We start from the raw sequence: 16,404 nt of genomic DNA, 5'->3' as shown, positions 1-16,404 counted from the left end.
TGTTTCTGTTACCTTGGCAGGACTTTGTATGTTATATATAAAACTATGTATAAAAAGTTCTAAGGCTAGGAAAATATTTTATACAGTAGTAAAATACGTAATATACAATCATGCTCTTTTAGCGTTTTAACATTTCTTGGAGTCAGAAACAGCATCAAAGAAATAAAAGAAAGGCGGAATTACCAAGAGAGTTTCTTATTCTTTCTTATCTGAATTTTTATCTGGAAAATGCAAATTAGGACTTTCACTTCTAAATCTGTACTGAATAAAATCTTTGAGCACCAGTATCTGGAATAATGTTTAATTCTTAAACATGCTTTAGAAATATTAAAAATAGTCAATACCGAGTAGTGGACAAGGCCACTAGATTAAGATAGAAAGACATTAAAATATACACAATGCTTGTAGAAAGATAATAGGTAGTTGTGGTCTGCTGTTAGGAATAAATGTTTGTCAAAAGAAATGAAAAGGATGAAGAGTGAACTTCTGTCCACTCTCCTGTTGGGAAGAGAGACTTTGTCAGCCTCTGTTTCGCTATCTGCTTTCAGCTGCCATTAAAACGGGGAGGGGGCCCTTCGTATATGGGAGGGGAAGTTTTAGTACAGGAGAGATTGTAAAAAGGGAGATTTGTTCTCACCGTCTACTGTACATGCTGGAGACTACTGCTTGGTGTTGGTCAAGGCCAACTGTCCTGCATACCAACCTGATGATGCTCCTTGAAGATGAAACTCATATGACACCTAAGGGATCTGCAGATTGGACAGTGGGATGGGGGTTACTGGGGGGAGGGGCTTGGTCACTTATTGATATGTATGATTTCACGCGCTTTTGTCTCAGATCTTGCTTTGCTTAGCTGCTATCTTTTCATAACCAGTAAAAGTACTCTTAATTCTGCAAAATGGAGTTAAGTGGTTTCTTTCTTGGTTACTGAGGGAGTCGGGCTTGACAGACTTAAGTACATCAAGGCAAAAAGTAGATTGAAGGCAGTGGGAATTGGGGTTTAACAACAGAACATGTAAATAATAACATGGATGATGAATGAATGTGGATTGAATGCAGAAGTGATTGACTAGAATGAAAGAAATACACAGAGTTGTTTGGTCATATACAGGTAGTCCTCATTTAATGGCCACAATTGGAACTTAGTCATTAAGCTAAGCAGTTATTAAGTGACTGTGCTTGTGATCTTATTTCAGTTTTCCTTTGCTTTACAGACTTGCAAAAGTCGTAAATGGGAGGATTGATTGTAATGTTACATTTATTACCACAGTAGCTGAGAATGGTTGTTAAACGGGACTATACGTATTGGAAAAAAATTCAAAGGGGTTGAATTACTTAATTCAATCCCTTTGAATTACTTAAAAAATAATTAATTCAATTAATTACTTCTTTTACAAGTGTAAAAGAAGAGTGACTTGGGTAGGAGGAACGAAAAGACTGAGAAAGTAAGGGTTGAATGGAGTTGATGAGATGTCCAAGAATAGAGGGATGAGAAATTTAAGGGACAAAATATAGTGTGTGAAATGGTGGTGGAAACAAGGATGATCTGAAAGTCTAGAAAGGTATGCAGAAATAATTAGAGAATGGTGTTGTTGTATACTAATTTTAACTATGATACCTTTCCTTTTCTTATTTCATAACTCTAATTTCTTTGATTTCCTATTTCCTACTTCTTTTCTGCGTTCTGTGTTACTTATTCCAAAAGGAAATGGAGTTTATGCCTGTGAATTTATAAATTCTGAATAATGTTATCTTTTTAATAACTTGTGTAGATGTATGAGTGCAATGTGGGGTATATGGGATCTTGGTGCCCTTAAAAAGAAAAAAAAAATTCTTAAGAAACAGTTAAGAATTCCAGGCTGGCACTGGATTTTTACAACAAATAAATTCATTGCAAAATGTAAGGATAGGTTGCAGAAAAAGAATAGTGTAATGTGAATAACTTTGCAAAAGAGAGAGGGGGGGGGGATATGCTAATACAAAGTATTTTTGAATCTTTATTTGTAAGAACAGGTACACAAAGCCATTGCCTTATTTTGTGATTATCTATTTTTTTTTTATAAAAAAGTTTGTCTAGGTTAATGTATACAACCCAACTTAGATTATCCTGGTGAATTTAATAATTATTTAAGCCTTCTTCATTGCTTTCTCCATTTGGACAATTGGTAAAGATTTAACGGATGTCTTAATCATATTTTAGAAAAAAAAATTGATTGAAGAAGCTATAGTCCTTAGTTATGTAGCAGTATAGCCTTACAATTGCATACAAATGTTTAGGCACCCTTGGTATGTTTCAGTGAATGCCTAAATCAGGGGTGTCCAAACTTGGGAACTTTAAGACTTGTGGACTTCAACTCCCAGAATTCCCCAGCCAGCCATGCTGGCTGGGGAATTCTGGGAGTTGAAGTCCACAAGTCTTAAAGTTCCCAAGTTTGGACACCCCTGGCCTAAATAAACAAAAGCTGCCCAACCTCTAGGTAGGAAGTTACACAATGTCTTTTTGCAAATATGAATTCACACTTACTGCGTGACGGGTGAACTCCCACTGTTGCCCAGCTTCTGCCAACCTAGAAATTCAAAAGCATGCAAATGCAAGTAGATAAATACTTTATTTACTATAAATACCTACCACTTTGGTAGGACAGTAATAGCATTCCGTGTGCCTCGACGTATAGTCATGCTGTCCACATGACCATAGAAGTGTCTTCAGACTCCCTCGGCTAGGAAAACAGTGCTGAGCATTGCCCCCTTAAGTCAGCCACTACTGGATAGGGGAAACTTTTACTCTTTATTTGTTTTAACTATTTCTGTGCAGTTATTTACAGATTTAAAATGGGATGAAACAGTACATTAGAAATATATTTTACATGACTAAACTGAATTTAAATGCATTATTAGGGAAGAATTCAGTTAGAATTCTCTCCATTAGTTTATGAGCATAAGTGTTAAATGATTTCCTGGATTAAAATTCTTACTTGATACGTCTCAATAGATACGTTCTTCAGGTAGAAAAAGGGAGGGAAGGATAAAGGCTATCACAGCAAAATCTAGGTTTATACTGCTGGCTAACATTTTTGGTGACTGTATTGGTTTCTGCAATTTTTCTATTTTTATAAATGCTTTATTAGAAGGACTAATTGCCTCATGGGTATGTTTCTTTTCTGTTTTGTTTTATTTTGTTTTGCTTCAGATAGTCGTTTGGAAGAGATACAGTGACTTTAAGAAATTGCACAAAGAACTCTGGCAGATTCATAAGCACTTATTCAGGCATACAGACTTGTTTCCTCCTTTTGCTAAAGCAATAGTATTTGGTAAGCATCCTTTTTTCAAATCATTAAATAATTTGGGAATATACCTTTGTTCATCGTGAAATAGAATAATTGGATTGCCAAGCAATGGCAAACCACTTCTGAAAAAAATGTTCCCAAGAAAATTGCAGGGACTTGTCCACATTATTGCCAAGGATCAAGAGTCAGACTGATTTGGGCACAAAGTAATAATACATCCTACATGTATTACCTATTCATTGTATAGCTCATTATAGATTCTAATTACAGTTAGAATATCAAGATAATTTGCTACTCACTTGTGCAGATTCCACTCCTGATTCTGGAACTAATGGTGGGCCAGTGTTAATTTATACTGTGTTTCCCCAAAAATAAGACAGGATCTTTTTTTTTTGACCCCCGAAATAAGTGTTTGGTCTTATTTTTTGGGAGGTCTTATTATTTTTGAAGCGCAGAAGGTGGCGAGCATTGTCACCTCATGGCTGCTGCTGTGTTGCAATATTTTTGAGGAGGGTTTATTTTCAGGGGAGGGCTTATTTTAGTGCATGCGCGCAAAAGCCCAATTGGGCTTATTATCTGGGGAGGTCTTATTTTTGGGGAAACAGGGTACATAAACCATTTTGTTAGCCGTGATCAGTTCCAAATCATAATTTGTCTTGCATTCCTGACCATAAATAGAAGGAACTGTTGAAAACAAACAGTTGAACAATTGAAGTTGGATCAGAGTGAGATTTCTGCAGTTATCACTGCTGAAAAACCTGACTGCCTCTGAAGATAAGCCATCATCTGAGGATTGCGTGCCTAGTTAAATTGACTTGTTAAACTGTAATGCCTAAGCAGAGGTTGTATTCTTTTGTTTTGTTTTCCTTCTAGCTAATTTTTGTTTTCATAGCTTCTCCATCAAATTTCCCATTTGTCTTCATTCTCTTCCTGCTGCAGCCACCTTTTCCTCTTGCTGTATCTTCACTCTGTTTTTTCTTCTTTTTTGCTATTTCTATTGGAAGGAGGACGTACCTTTGTGTGTCTGCAAAATGCGTTTTGGTTTGAGAGTGGTTCTGTGTGAGAAAGAATGGTTACTTGTTTGACATTAATCACCCTAGGAAAATGCAGAATATTTTATTTAAATATAGTGTTCTTTTCAAATATTTTCCTATAGCTGAATTTTAGAAGAAAACATGGCTTCTAATGTTTATGTTGAATTCTTTCGGTACAATTTCTTGTAATTCTTTAGAGGCCCCTGCAAGGTCCTATTATGCTTTTCTGATTAAAATTATTTTAAAAGGACTGATTAGTGAAATCATGAAATATACAGGTGATACTCACTTAACTATCACATGTGGGACTGGCAACTCTGTTATTTCCCAGTGGCCATTATGTGAATCACTGCAATGATTGCAGTTAGCCATCACATGACCACAATTTATAATTTTACTGCTGGCTTCTCTATTGACTCTGTTGGAAATGGGATGTGTAGTACCCAAATGATGATCATGGGATGCTGCAAGGATCACAAATGCTCACGGATTGCCAAGTGCCCAAATTTGCCAAATTGTTAGGGGTTCCTCTGATTTTCAGTCAAAGGCTGTTCCAAAAGACTTGGGGTGACCACTGATAAGACACGCCTCTGACATCCCATCAGATGGCAACATTTAAGGAAGGGGACCTGGAGTGTATCCAGGACAGATATCCTCAGGGAGAGGCAGTCTCACAAGTAAACTGCTGGATGTCACAATAGCATGTTTTTATTATTTGGATAGAATCTTTTTTGTTCTTGGATTTTTTGAATTTATAGGCCTGTTGACACTAAAAAAATGTCTTAAATTCATCTCTGATGTAACTTTGGACTAGGTGTCTTCTTCTGAGATACTCAAATGCTGTTGTTTCTTCTGGTATTGGAGAAATTGAGGATAATACAAATTGTAAACTATTACAGGGCAGTGCTGAGAACATTCAATTGGGATTAGGGAGACTCTGAATGAAATCTCAATTTGATATAGAAGCTGACCAGTTGAGGTTTTGCCTGTCATTGTCTTTCAGCTTATTTTGCCCCTTGGGACTGTTGTGCATATATGTGTGCATATATGTGTGTGCATATTTTGCATGTTTTTCAAGAGATGTTTCTGCACGCACTATTTTGAACTTCTTGGAAGAAGAAATGTAATGGATAAAGATTGGGTAATAAAAGGAGGACATTCAGATATATCTGTCATTTTACTGTCATCCAATGCTGATATGCTCAGATTGGCTCCATGATTCAATCATTGAAATACGTAATCTTCCTGAAAGAACAACAGTTTCTTCAATTTATAATGTGGTGGTGATTGTCTTCATTCTTGATCCTAATAGATTATCCATATCTCTCCTTTAAAAATATATATATACCGGTACTTCTAAAAAGCAAAAAATAAAAATACTATTTTTTCCTGACTAAGATTTGATAGTTATGTATTTTGAGGGCAGTGGTGCTATGTAGCTTTTCTATTCCTTTTAGTTTCAAAGCCTTCCTGTGAAAACATATTTTAACAACCAGCAGAATGAGAAGGACAAGAGACAACTTCCTCTGGATGGTGTTTTAGAGTCAGCATTTGCGAAGACAGAGTAAAAAACAACAACCAAGGGATAGCTACAACAATATAATCGGACTCTTGCTTCCTGCCTCTTTTTAAATGAACATTGCATTTGCCAAGCTAGCTGACCTTCCCTTTTTGAGAGGGAAACAAATCAGCTGCCAGAAGACTGCTGAAGGGCAGCCTGCTTTTCCCCTTTTCTTTACTCATTGGATAAAGCAGCTGGATGAATTGGCATTTATCGGTATCCAGCTCAAATGGCATCCTCTCTCTCTCATAATAGAAACATTGCCAGAAAACATGAGACTTGACCATGGAGTCTGCTAAGTGTCTAGTCTTGCTCTTGTTACTTCAAAGTAAGCCTAAAGGTTTAATGAAAGTATTACTAGACATTAATAGTGCTAGTTCATCTTTTTAACACTTCATAATAAATAATAAAAGCATCTCAAAAAAGTCTGCATACTGACTGTAAGCACTTAAGCCGATATTTAAGAACAGTTGAAGCACTAAGTAACACTTAAAGCCCCTAAGTCAGTGATCCCCAATCTTTCTGGCTTGGTGGCCCTGCGGGGGTGGGGAGAGGGGAGAGTTCCTTGAGTGGCAGGTGGTGTATGCGTGAACACAGGCAGCCACTGCTCATGCGAGGACAGTTTCGGGCGCATGCATACGCTCGCACACCGCCTGTGCGGCCTGGTTTCAAACAGGCCACGGCCCAGTAGTGGGTTGCGACCCAGGGATTAGGGACCCCTGCCTTAAGTCATTTGTAATGCAGTACAGTCCATGTCTCTCTCCTTGTGGTAAAAACCTTCTTACAAGGTTCACATCTTAGCTTCTTTTCTAACTGAAGAAAATGAAATGACCATATATTCTGTGCCAGCACATAGTTCTTTTAATACACAGTTGCTGTAGTGAATTTTCTCCAGGCTCTTCACCTCTAGATATAGTGGATGGTCCTCTTCACCTTTAGCCTTGTTACTTAAGATTGATAAAAGATATGCTTGATACATACAATACAATACAATACAATAGCAGAGTTGGAAGGGACCTTGGAGGTCTTCTAGTCCAACCCTCTGCCTAGGCAGGAAACCCCATACTGTTTCAGATAAATGGCTATCCAACATCTTCTTAAAGACTTCCAGTGTTGGGGCATTCACAACTTCTGGAGGCAAGCTGTTCCGCTGATTAATTGTTCTAACTGTCAGGAAATTTTTCCTCAGTTCTAAGTTGCTTCTCTCCTTGATTAGTTTCCACCCATTGTTTCTTGTTCTACCCTCAGGTGCTTTGGAGAATAGTTTGACTCCCTCTTCTTTGTGGCAACTCCTGAGATATGGGAACACTGCTATCATGTCTCCCCTAGTCCTTCTTTTCATTAAACTAGACATACCCAGTTCCTGCAACCATTCTTCACATGTTTTAGCCTCCAGTCCCCTAATCATCTTTGTTGCTCTTCTCTGCACTCTTTCTAGAGTCTCCAAATCTTTTCTACATTGTGGTGACCAAAACTGAATGCAGTATTCCAAGTGTGGCCTTACCAAGGCATTATAAAGTGGTATTAATACTTCAATCTGGAAATCCTATCTTGGAATCACTTCACTGTCATTTATTTCTAACCAGGATGACATCAAAATAACGAAATGTACAATGCAACACAAACTTTATGCTTCTGCACATGCATTCTGATATGGCATGCAAGTATGTAAGGGACAGAGAAATCTGTATCATAGCTTCATAGTACCACACTGTACTCTTTTAGTACTCAAGATATCCGATATCAAGGTAGTGCCATCAGTATAATGGAGATTATTGATGTTATTTCCTCCAATTTTAAAACCGTCATCTTCTTCTAATCCAGCTTCCTTTCATTCTACATATTGATGTAATAAAATAATTACTTTCCCTTAATCTGCAGATAGGTTGAATAAATAAGGTGAGAGCATGCAGCCTTGTTGCACTGTGTTATATCCTATGTTCTTCCCCGACTTACGACCGGGGATTCCCTTGCGCAGGCTAGCAACAGCCAAGCCGCGCCGGGGGATTCCCTTGCTGCAGGCTAGCAACAGCCAAGCCACGTCTTAGCCAATCAGACGCGGCTTGGCTGAAGGTGGGCTGTTTGCGCTTCCTGGTTGGTTCCTCTGCTTGACAGCTCTTGTATAAATAGCTGTCAAGCAGAGGAATGCTGCTTCTCTCCAGTATTGCATCTTGCTGTGTTGTTTCAATAAATTAGTTGGAAGTTCCTCAGCTGTGTCCGGCCTCGTTCTTCCTCACCATTCATCACTGGCGACGAAGGTGGGATCGCTCTGAGGCCGCGGACACTGACGGAACGGACCATCGCGAACGAGCCACTCGAGTTTTCCGCTTCATCTACAAGCCACAAAACTCCGAGTCTTCATGGCCTCGTTACCTCCTTTCGCTCCCTTCAGGACAGCCGACGAGTCCTGGGCCGGCTTCCTCGAACGCTTCGAGTGCTTCATGACCGCGAGCGGCAAGCGGTCCATTCCCTCGACTGGGACACTTTGATGGCCAAATTGCGCAGCCACTACGCGCCAACGCCATCAAAGATAGCGCGGTGATACGCTTTTCGCCAGTGCGTTCAGAAGCCGTACGAGGATGTGAGCCAGTTCCTCCAGTCGCTGAGGACCACGGCCATCCCGTGTGAGTTCCTGGACCTCGACGACAACCTGGTGGAGCAGTTCGTCAGCGGGGTCAAAGATCCCAGGCTGAAGAGGCACCTCCTAGCTCGGCCGGAGGTCACCCTGGCTGAAGCTGTCGCGGAGGCGCGGGCAGTTGAATTGTCAGAACAATCAACCACGGAGATGGACCGCTATCAGCTGCCACCCCAACCTGGCCGCACCTGCCTCATCGACCAGTTGATGCCCTTGCCAAGCCCGGCGGAAGAGGAGGAAGAGCTCGTGGCCCATCTAGCAGCGCTGCAAAGGCGCCGGGCAGCGCAGCTTCCTCGCCAACCCACGTCTGCCTGCCTCGGCTGCGGGGGCAGCCACGACCGGTCAGCCTGCCCGTTCAAGGCGTCCGTCTGCCGCCGGTGTTCCAAGAAGGGGCACCTGGCCCTGGTCTGCCGGGCAGCGATGCCTCAGCACCCTTCCCAGGGCTCCTCCGGCCAGCAGATGACCCAGGGACCGCAGCAACCTCGCCGCCAGCAGCGCACGAGAGCCAATTGCTTCGCCGTCGAGCCAGCACCAGCGGCCGCCCCTGATGAAGCTGTCTACCAAGCCTCCGCAGGTGCTGACAGGATCAAGGCGACAGTCCTCATCGAGGGGGCTCCGTGTGTGATGGAGGTGGACTCGGGATCGTCCCGCTCCATACTCTCCTGGGCAGACTTTAATACTATTTGCCCTGGCATTTTAAAACGCCAACCTGCCTCCAGCACCGTGGCCCTAAGGGACTACCAGGGGACACTTATCCCAACCCTGGGTTGCTACACTGTGAGGGTAGAATACGGGGACTTTTCTGGGTGCCTCCCGGTATTGTTGGTTGAGAAGCCCCTCCCCGCATTATTGGGCCTGGACTGGTTCCCTGCCCTGGGTTTGTCCGTTCACGGGGTGCATTCCATATCTGACACGCCCACTGACGTGGCTGCTGTCATCGCCGCCTACACGGACGTTTTTGACAGACAGCTGGGGTTGTACAAGGGCACCCCCATCTCCCTTAGCCTAGATCCCCAGGTTGCCCCGATTAGGCTGAAGGCCCGCAGGGTGCCTTTTGCCTTGAGGGCCAAGGTTGACGTGGAGATCGACCGCTTGCTGGCGCAGGGCGTGCTGGAGCCTGTTGACTACTCACGATGGGAGACCCCCATAGTGGTCCCCGTCAAAGCCGACGGCTCCATACGTCTCTGCGCCGACTTTAAGTCGACCATCAACCTGGCCCTCCAGGCAAACCCCTATCCAGTCCCTGTGGTACAGCACCTGCTCCACTCCTTGGGGCAGGGCTGTAATTTCGCGAAACTGGATATGGCGCAGGCCTACCAGCAGCTCCCGGTGGATGACGATGCGGCGGCTGCGCAAACCATCGTCACCCACCGAGGGGCTTTCTGTTGTCGCCGCCTCCAATTCGGCATTTCCGTTGCCCCCGGGATCTTCCAGAGCCTCATGGAGCGGTTGCTCCATGGGCTCCCTGGCGTGGTACCCTATTGCGACGACGTCCTGATCGCGGCTTCCAGCCGCTCAGGACTCCTCGAAATGTTAGGGAAGGTCCTCGACCGTTTTAGGGGCACGGGTCTCAAATTAAAGCGCAGCAAATGTTCATTTGCTGTGCCCAAAGTGGACTTCCTGGGTTTCTCTATAGATGCCCAGGGAATCCACCCCACCCCTGCCAAAGTCGCAGCCATTAGGAACGCCCCCACCCCCGCCTCCAAGGCGGAGCTGCAGTCGTTCCTAGGGCTTTTAAACTTTTATGCGACATTTTTGCCGCACAAGGCGTCACTAGCTGAGCCGCTGCATCGGTTGCTCGACCGATCCGCGGCCTGGCGCTGGGGCAGCCGCGAAGCGCATGCGTTCGCGGCTGTCAAAGACATGCTGATGTCAGAGGCAGTCCTAGTCCAATATAGTGACAGGATGCCCCTGACTCTAGCCTGTGACGCCTCCCCCTTGGGTTTGGGGGCCGTCCTGAGCCATGTCCTCCCCAACAGCTCGGAAGCCCCCATAGCTTTTTATTCACGGACACTCTCTCCGGCGGAGAGGAACTACAGCCAGATCGACAAGGAGGCTCTGGCTGCTGTGTCCGGAATTAAAAAGTTCCACGAGTACCTTTACGGACGGCATTTCACGCTTTACACCGACCACAAGCCGCTCCTTGGGCTTCTGGCCGGTGACCGTCCGACCCCTCCCATCCTGTCTCCCCGCATGACCCGTTGGGTGGAGTTCCTGGCGACCTACTCGTACGCCTTGGTCTACCTCCCTGGGAAGCATTTGGGGCACGCTGACGCCCTCAGCCGCTGCCCCTTGCCTGTGCCCAATCCGCAGACTGTGCCGTGCCAGTCTGTCTTGGCCATCGCAGACCTGGCCCTCCGCGAACAGGTGCTTTCTCGACTCCACGAGGGCCACCCGGGCATAGCTCGCATGAAGGCGCTCGCGCACAGCTATGTCTGGTGGCCCTGCCTTGACGACGAGATCGCTACCTGGGTCGCTTGGTGCTCCACCTGCCAGCACTCCCGGCCGGCGCCTCCGGCAGCCGCACCCCGGGAGTGGGAAATTCCTCGCGGGCCCTGGTCACGCCTACACCTTGATTTCGCGGGGCCCTTCCGAGGCCAGTTCTTCCTGGTCGTAGTGGACGCCTATTCTCGCTGGGTGGAGCTCGTCCTCATGACCTCCACCACGGCTGAGGCCACTGTCCGGGCACTAACGCTCCTGTTCGCCACCCACGGCTTACCAGACGTAGTTGTCTTGGACAATGGCCCTCAGTTCGCGTCCACTGCGTTCCAGGAATCCCTGGCCTCCCAGGGCATCCGTCACGCCCCGATAGCCCCCTATCATCCGGCCAGCAATGGCCGGGCGGAACGCGCCGTTCGCTCGGCCAAAGACGCTCTTGGACGAATGGACACGGGCGACTGGCCCACGAGGGTGGCTGCTTACCTGTTGGTACAGCATTCCACCCCGTGCCCCCTCTCCGGAAAGTCTCCTGCCGAGCTGCTGATGGGCCGGCGCCTGCGGACCACCTTAGATAGGCTGCACCCATCCTATTCTGAGCAGCAGCCGGGCAACCTGGGGCCCCCTTCCCGCACTTTCCTTGAGGGCGACTCTGTCTGGGCAAAGGCCTTCTCAGGGGATTTGAAGTGGGTGCCTGCCACCGTCACCTCTGTAACCGGCCCCTGTTCTTACAGGGTCCGGACTGCCGACGGTGCAGACTGGCGCCGCCACGTGGATGAGTTAAGGCGCCGCCTGCCTCCGGAGCCGAACAACAGCCCTGCAGGGTCGACCGCCACGACCCCTCCAGCGACCCCCGGTCCGGCGCCACAACCGTTACTGCCGCCTGGGCTCTTGCCCCAACAACTTGAACTGTCAACCGAGCCCGTGCCGGGCTCCATTCACTGGCCGCCACCACCAGTCTGCCCTTACCCCGTTGGGACGCCAGCTCCCGTGTTACCCCCTGTCTTGGCCTTCCCACAATCAGGCCAGCCCTATTCTGCTCTCCGTTATGAGCATCCTTCCTCAAGCCCGGAAGCGCCCGCGCCCCCTCGGCCCATCCTACCTGCTCCTGTGTCTCCGCCTCCTTCAGGTATAGGCCTCCAAGATGGCGCCCGGAGCTCCACTCCCTTCCGGGAGGAGCTCCCATGGGCACCACCTCCTCCTTTACTTTACTTTTTTACTTTTATTTAGATTTTTATACCGCCCCCTCTCCCCAAAGGGACTCGGGGCGGTGTACAGTCAGATAAAAACACATCAATAAATAGAAAATACAAACACAAAAGAGGAGGCAATAAGAAACTGTACATATCTGAAGCAAAGTAGTTAAAAGCAATATTTAAATAACCCTAAAAATACCCAATTAAAATATCTGCTAGGAGGTAGAATAAAACTATAAATGGGCCAGGCCGGCTAAACGGAACAGGTGGGTCTTCAGTTTTTGTCGAAAGGAGCGGAAGTCGGTGGTGGTTCTGATATCGGGGGGGGGGGGGCGAGGTCATTCCAGAGGGTTGGGCCCATCACAGAGAAGGCTCTACTCCTAGGCGCCGCCCGTTGGCATTGCTTAGTGGACGGCACCCGGAGGAGTCCTTCCCTGTGAGAGCGAATCGGTCGCAGGGAAGTGTGTGGTAGGATGCGATCCCGCAAGTACCTAGGTCCTGAGCCATGGAGCGCTTTAAAGATAGTAATTAACACCTTGAAACGCACCCGAAAGACCACAGGCAGCCAGTGCAGCTCGCGCAGGAGCGGTGTTACGTGGGAGTACCTAGTACTCCCCATAATAGCCCGCGCGGCTGCGTTCTGGACTAGCTGCAGTCTTCGAGCGCGTCCCAAGGGAAGCCCCATGTAGAGGGCATTGCAGTAGTCCAGCCGAGACGTCACCAGTGCATGAGTGACCGTGCGTAGGGCATCCCGGTCCAGTAGGGGGCGCAATTGGCGCACCAGGCGAACCTGGTGGAACGCCCCCCTTGCCACGGCTGCCACATGGTCATCCATTGACAGCCGGGCATCTAGGAGGATGCCCAAATTGTGCGCCCGTTCCACAGGGGGCAATTGCTCGCCCCCTATGGTCAGTGATGGAATCAACTGACTGAACCGGGGTGCCGGTAGCCACAGCCACTCAGTCTTGGAGGGGTTGAGCTTGAGTCTGTTGTCCCCCATCCAGACCCCGACGGCTTCCAAACACCGGGTCATCACCTCGACAGCCTCGTTGGGGTGGTCTGGGGTGGAAATGTACAGCTGCGTATCATCAGCGTACAGATGATACTCCACCCCAAAACCACGGATGATCTCCCCCAGCGGCTTCACATATGCATTGAACAGAAGGGGCGAGAGGACCGACCCCTGAGGCACCCCACAAGTGAGTGGCCTCAGGGTCGACCTCTGCCCCCCTGCCAACACACATTGCATCCGGTCAGAGAGGTAGGAGCCGAACCACCGCAGAACGGTGCCTCCAACTCCCATCCCCCCCAGCCGGCGCAATAGGATACCATGGTCGATGGTATCAAAAGCCGCCGAGAGATCTAATAGGACCAGGATAGAGGAACAACCCCTATCTCTGGCCCTCCAGAGATCATCGACCAACGCGACCAAGGCCGTCTCCGTGCTGTGTCCGGGCCAGAAGCCGGACTGGCGTGGGTCTAGATATTCGGATTCCTCAAGGTGTCGTGGAAACTGCTGTGCCACCACATTCTCTACAACCTTCACCAAAAAGGGAAGGTTGGAGACTGGACGATAATTAGCTAGCTCCATTGGGTCAAGGGAAGGCCTCTTGAGTAAGGGCCTCACCACCGCCTCTTTCAAGGCGGCAAGTAAGGACCCCTCGCTCAAAGAGGCGTCCACCAAGCCCAGTAGCCAGCCTCGTGTCACTTCCCAGGATGCCAGTACCAACCAGGAGGGACACGGGTCCATTAAACATGTGGTCGGTCGCAGTCGTCCACGCAACCTATCCAAATCCTCGGGGGCAACAGAATCAAACTCCTCCCAGAATGGTCTCACAAGACTCACTGTTGGCGGCTCCTCTGGTCCACTGAAGGGGGCCCATCCGCTCCGGATCTGAGCGATTTTGTCCTGCAGATATTCCCCAAACTCCTCTGCTCTGCCCTGTAAAGGGGCTTCCCGCGTCCTCTGTGATAAGAGAGAGCGGGTCACCCGAAACAGGGCGGCAGGGCGGTTATCGGCGGACGCAATAAGAGTGGCGCAATGTCTGCGTTTGGCCACTCTTAATGCCACAAGGTAAGTCCGTGAATAGGCTCTTACCTGTGTTCGGTCAGATTCAGAGCGTGAGGACCTCCGATGGTCTGCCCTGTACTGAGGCGTTCTGGGCGGGTCCGACGCCGCCCTGCATACTTACGCGATTACGCATGCTCCGCCATCACGCATGCACCCTCGCTAGGGGGGAGGAGTGTTATATCCTATGTTCTTCCCCGACTTACGACCGGGGATTCCCTTGCGCAGGCTAGCAACAGCCAAGCCGCGCCGGGGGATTCCCTTGCTGCAGGCTAGCAACAGCCAAGCCGCGTTTTAGCCAATCAGACGCGGCTTGGCTGAAGGCGGGCTGTTTGCGCTTCCTGGTTGGTTCCTCTGCTTGACAGCTCTTGTATAAATAGCTGTCAAGCAGAGGAATGCTGCTTCTCTCCTGTATTGCATCTTGCTGTGTTGTTTCAATAAATTAGTTGGAAGTTCCTCAGCTGTGTCCGGCCTCGTTCTTCCTCACCATTCATCACACTCCTTTGCCAATTTGGAGCCAGTCTGTATCATGTTTTATCTTACCGTGACTCCTGGATCCCAAGAGTCCTTTTGAGGAATAGAAAGTCCCTCCCATTGTTAATACAGTCTTTTTCTGGAATAGTCTTTTTCTCATTAAAGTTGTAATCCTCCTTCACTATCCCTTCCCACTGAACTTAAATAGAAAAGACCTTTGGGAGGAAGGAAGAAAACTTGCCTCCTTTTTCTTAACAAGACTGTTCTGTGCATGGTGTTCAGTGAAGAGAAATTCAGAATCTAAATCTTTGTTTTTAGCATAAACCAAATAGCTGAAGTCCGCAACCATAAGGGATTAGGGCTGAAGTGGACACGGTACAGAATAGATATCTATAATGTGGCTAACTCTCTTTTATTTTTTTGATACTGAGGGTATATATTTAATATTTTATTGGCCAATCCATGTGTTCTCATAAAAGATGGAGTTTTTCATTCCATTAGGGCTGCCAAATGATATGTATCTTCAATAGATGGTAAAACATTCTGGGACATTTGAGCCCAGATATTTGGCCTTGTCTCCTGAAGCAGCTGTAGATGTTTCTTCATAAAGGAGTTTTGTCAAAAAAAATTAGACTTGTTTCTCAGAATGTTGAATTTGTTCATGTTTCAGGGCGATTTGAAGAAGGTGTGATTGAAGAGAGAAGACAGTGTGCAGAAGATTTGCTTCAGTTTTCTGCCAACATCCCCATGCTCTACAATAGCAAGCAGCTTGAAGATTTCTTTAAGGTTAATCTTTTTCAGCTAGCCTGTCTAATAGATTATTTCATTTCATTGTGGAAGTGAAGTATTTGTTTACAGTGCTATTGCTCTGTAAAAATTAATACAAATGCAGTTCACTATAAATCTCAGGAAAACATAAGCAATCTCTGTGTATTTGCTCAAAGTTATCCATAGCCTCAATTTCCCATTCACACCGTTGCAATTGATAGGTTCTCAGGATCGTCCTAAGATTGAAACAGATTCTCTATAACAGGGGTGCAACACTCGATTTCATTGAGGGCCACATCAGGGTTGTGTTTGACCTTGGGGGCCCGATGTGAGCATGGCCAGGGTGGGCATGGCCAGCTGAACGTCACTCCTGTTGGGGGTGACTGTGATGACCTGAGTGCTGTCCCGAGCTCCGTTTTCACTGGCAGAAGGTTGCAGGAGGCCGTGGTAGTTGAAAACTCAGCTCGGGAGCCCATTTTCTCTGGCAGAAGCACTGCGGATTGATCCTTTGCTGTGTCCAGGGTGGCCGCGCGGGCCAGATCTCAGTACCCCGTGGACCTTGAGTTTGACACCCCTGCTTTATAGTATGCCAACAAACAAACAAACAAACAAACAAACAAACAAACAAACAAACAAACGTGTGTAAAATCTTCATTCTCTCATACACAAAGAAACAAACGTGTGTAAAAATCCCCATTCTCTCATACTCCCATATGCAACCACTTACTTAGGAAATTTTGCCTGTTTATAAATAGAGTTCTGGGTGATGTAAGTAAGCTAAACCGATAGTTACTATTACAAATCATTCTCTATATGATATAAAACAGAAAGGCACTTTATTAGAATGAAGAACACCCAGAGAATTGTGGATTGGGACAGTATACAAATGTTGCAAAACAAATGAATAAAGTACCAGATAGATTATATTAGATCAGTGTTTCTCAA

The 16,404-nt window shown here is 46.9% G+C and overlaps 2 protein-coding genes across 4 annotated transcripts in view; both read left to right on the top strand.

Moving 5' to 3' along the window:
- Positions 1 to 16,404, top strand: part of RPS6KC1 (ribosomal protein S6 kinase C1) — a 118,904-nt gene that overhangs the window by 17,418 nt on the left and 85,082 nt on the right. For 2 of the 3 annotated variants that reach the window (XM_081944165.1, XM_081944166.1), the window contains exons 3-4: positions 3,191 to 3,311; positions 15,362 to 15,477. In XM_081944165.1, the coding sequence (XP_081800291.1) occupies positions 3,191 to 3,311; positions 15,362 to 15,477 (237 nt within the window). The remainder of the gene's footprint in view (positions 1 to 3,190; positions 3,312 to 15,361; positions 15,478 to 16,404) is intronic. The other variant, XM_081944167.1, reaches the window with a different exon arrangement.
- NENF (neudesin neurotrophic factor) overlaps positions 1 to 16,404 on the top strand; it is a gene marked incomplete at its 5' end in the record, with an annotated part of 340,944 nt that overhangs the window by 289,062 nt on the left and 35,478 nt on the right. The gene's annotated exons all lie outside the window — the stretch shown is intronic.

Source organism: Natrix helvetica, assembly GCF_964273705.1.
Source record: "Natrix helvetica genome assembly, chromosome: 2".
NCBI classification, from domain to species: domain Eukaryota; kingdom Metazoa; phylum Chordata; class Lepidosauria; order Squamata; family Natricidae; genus Natrix; species Natrix helvetica.
This window is presented reverse-complemented; position numbering and strand designations above follow the sequence as displayed.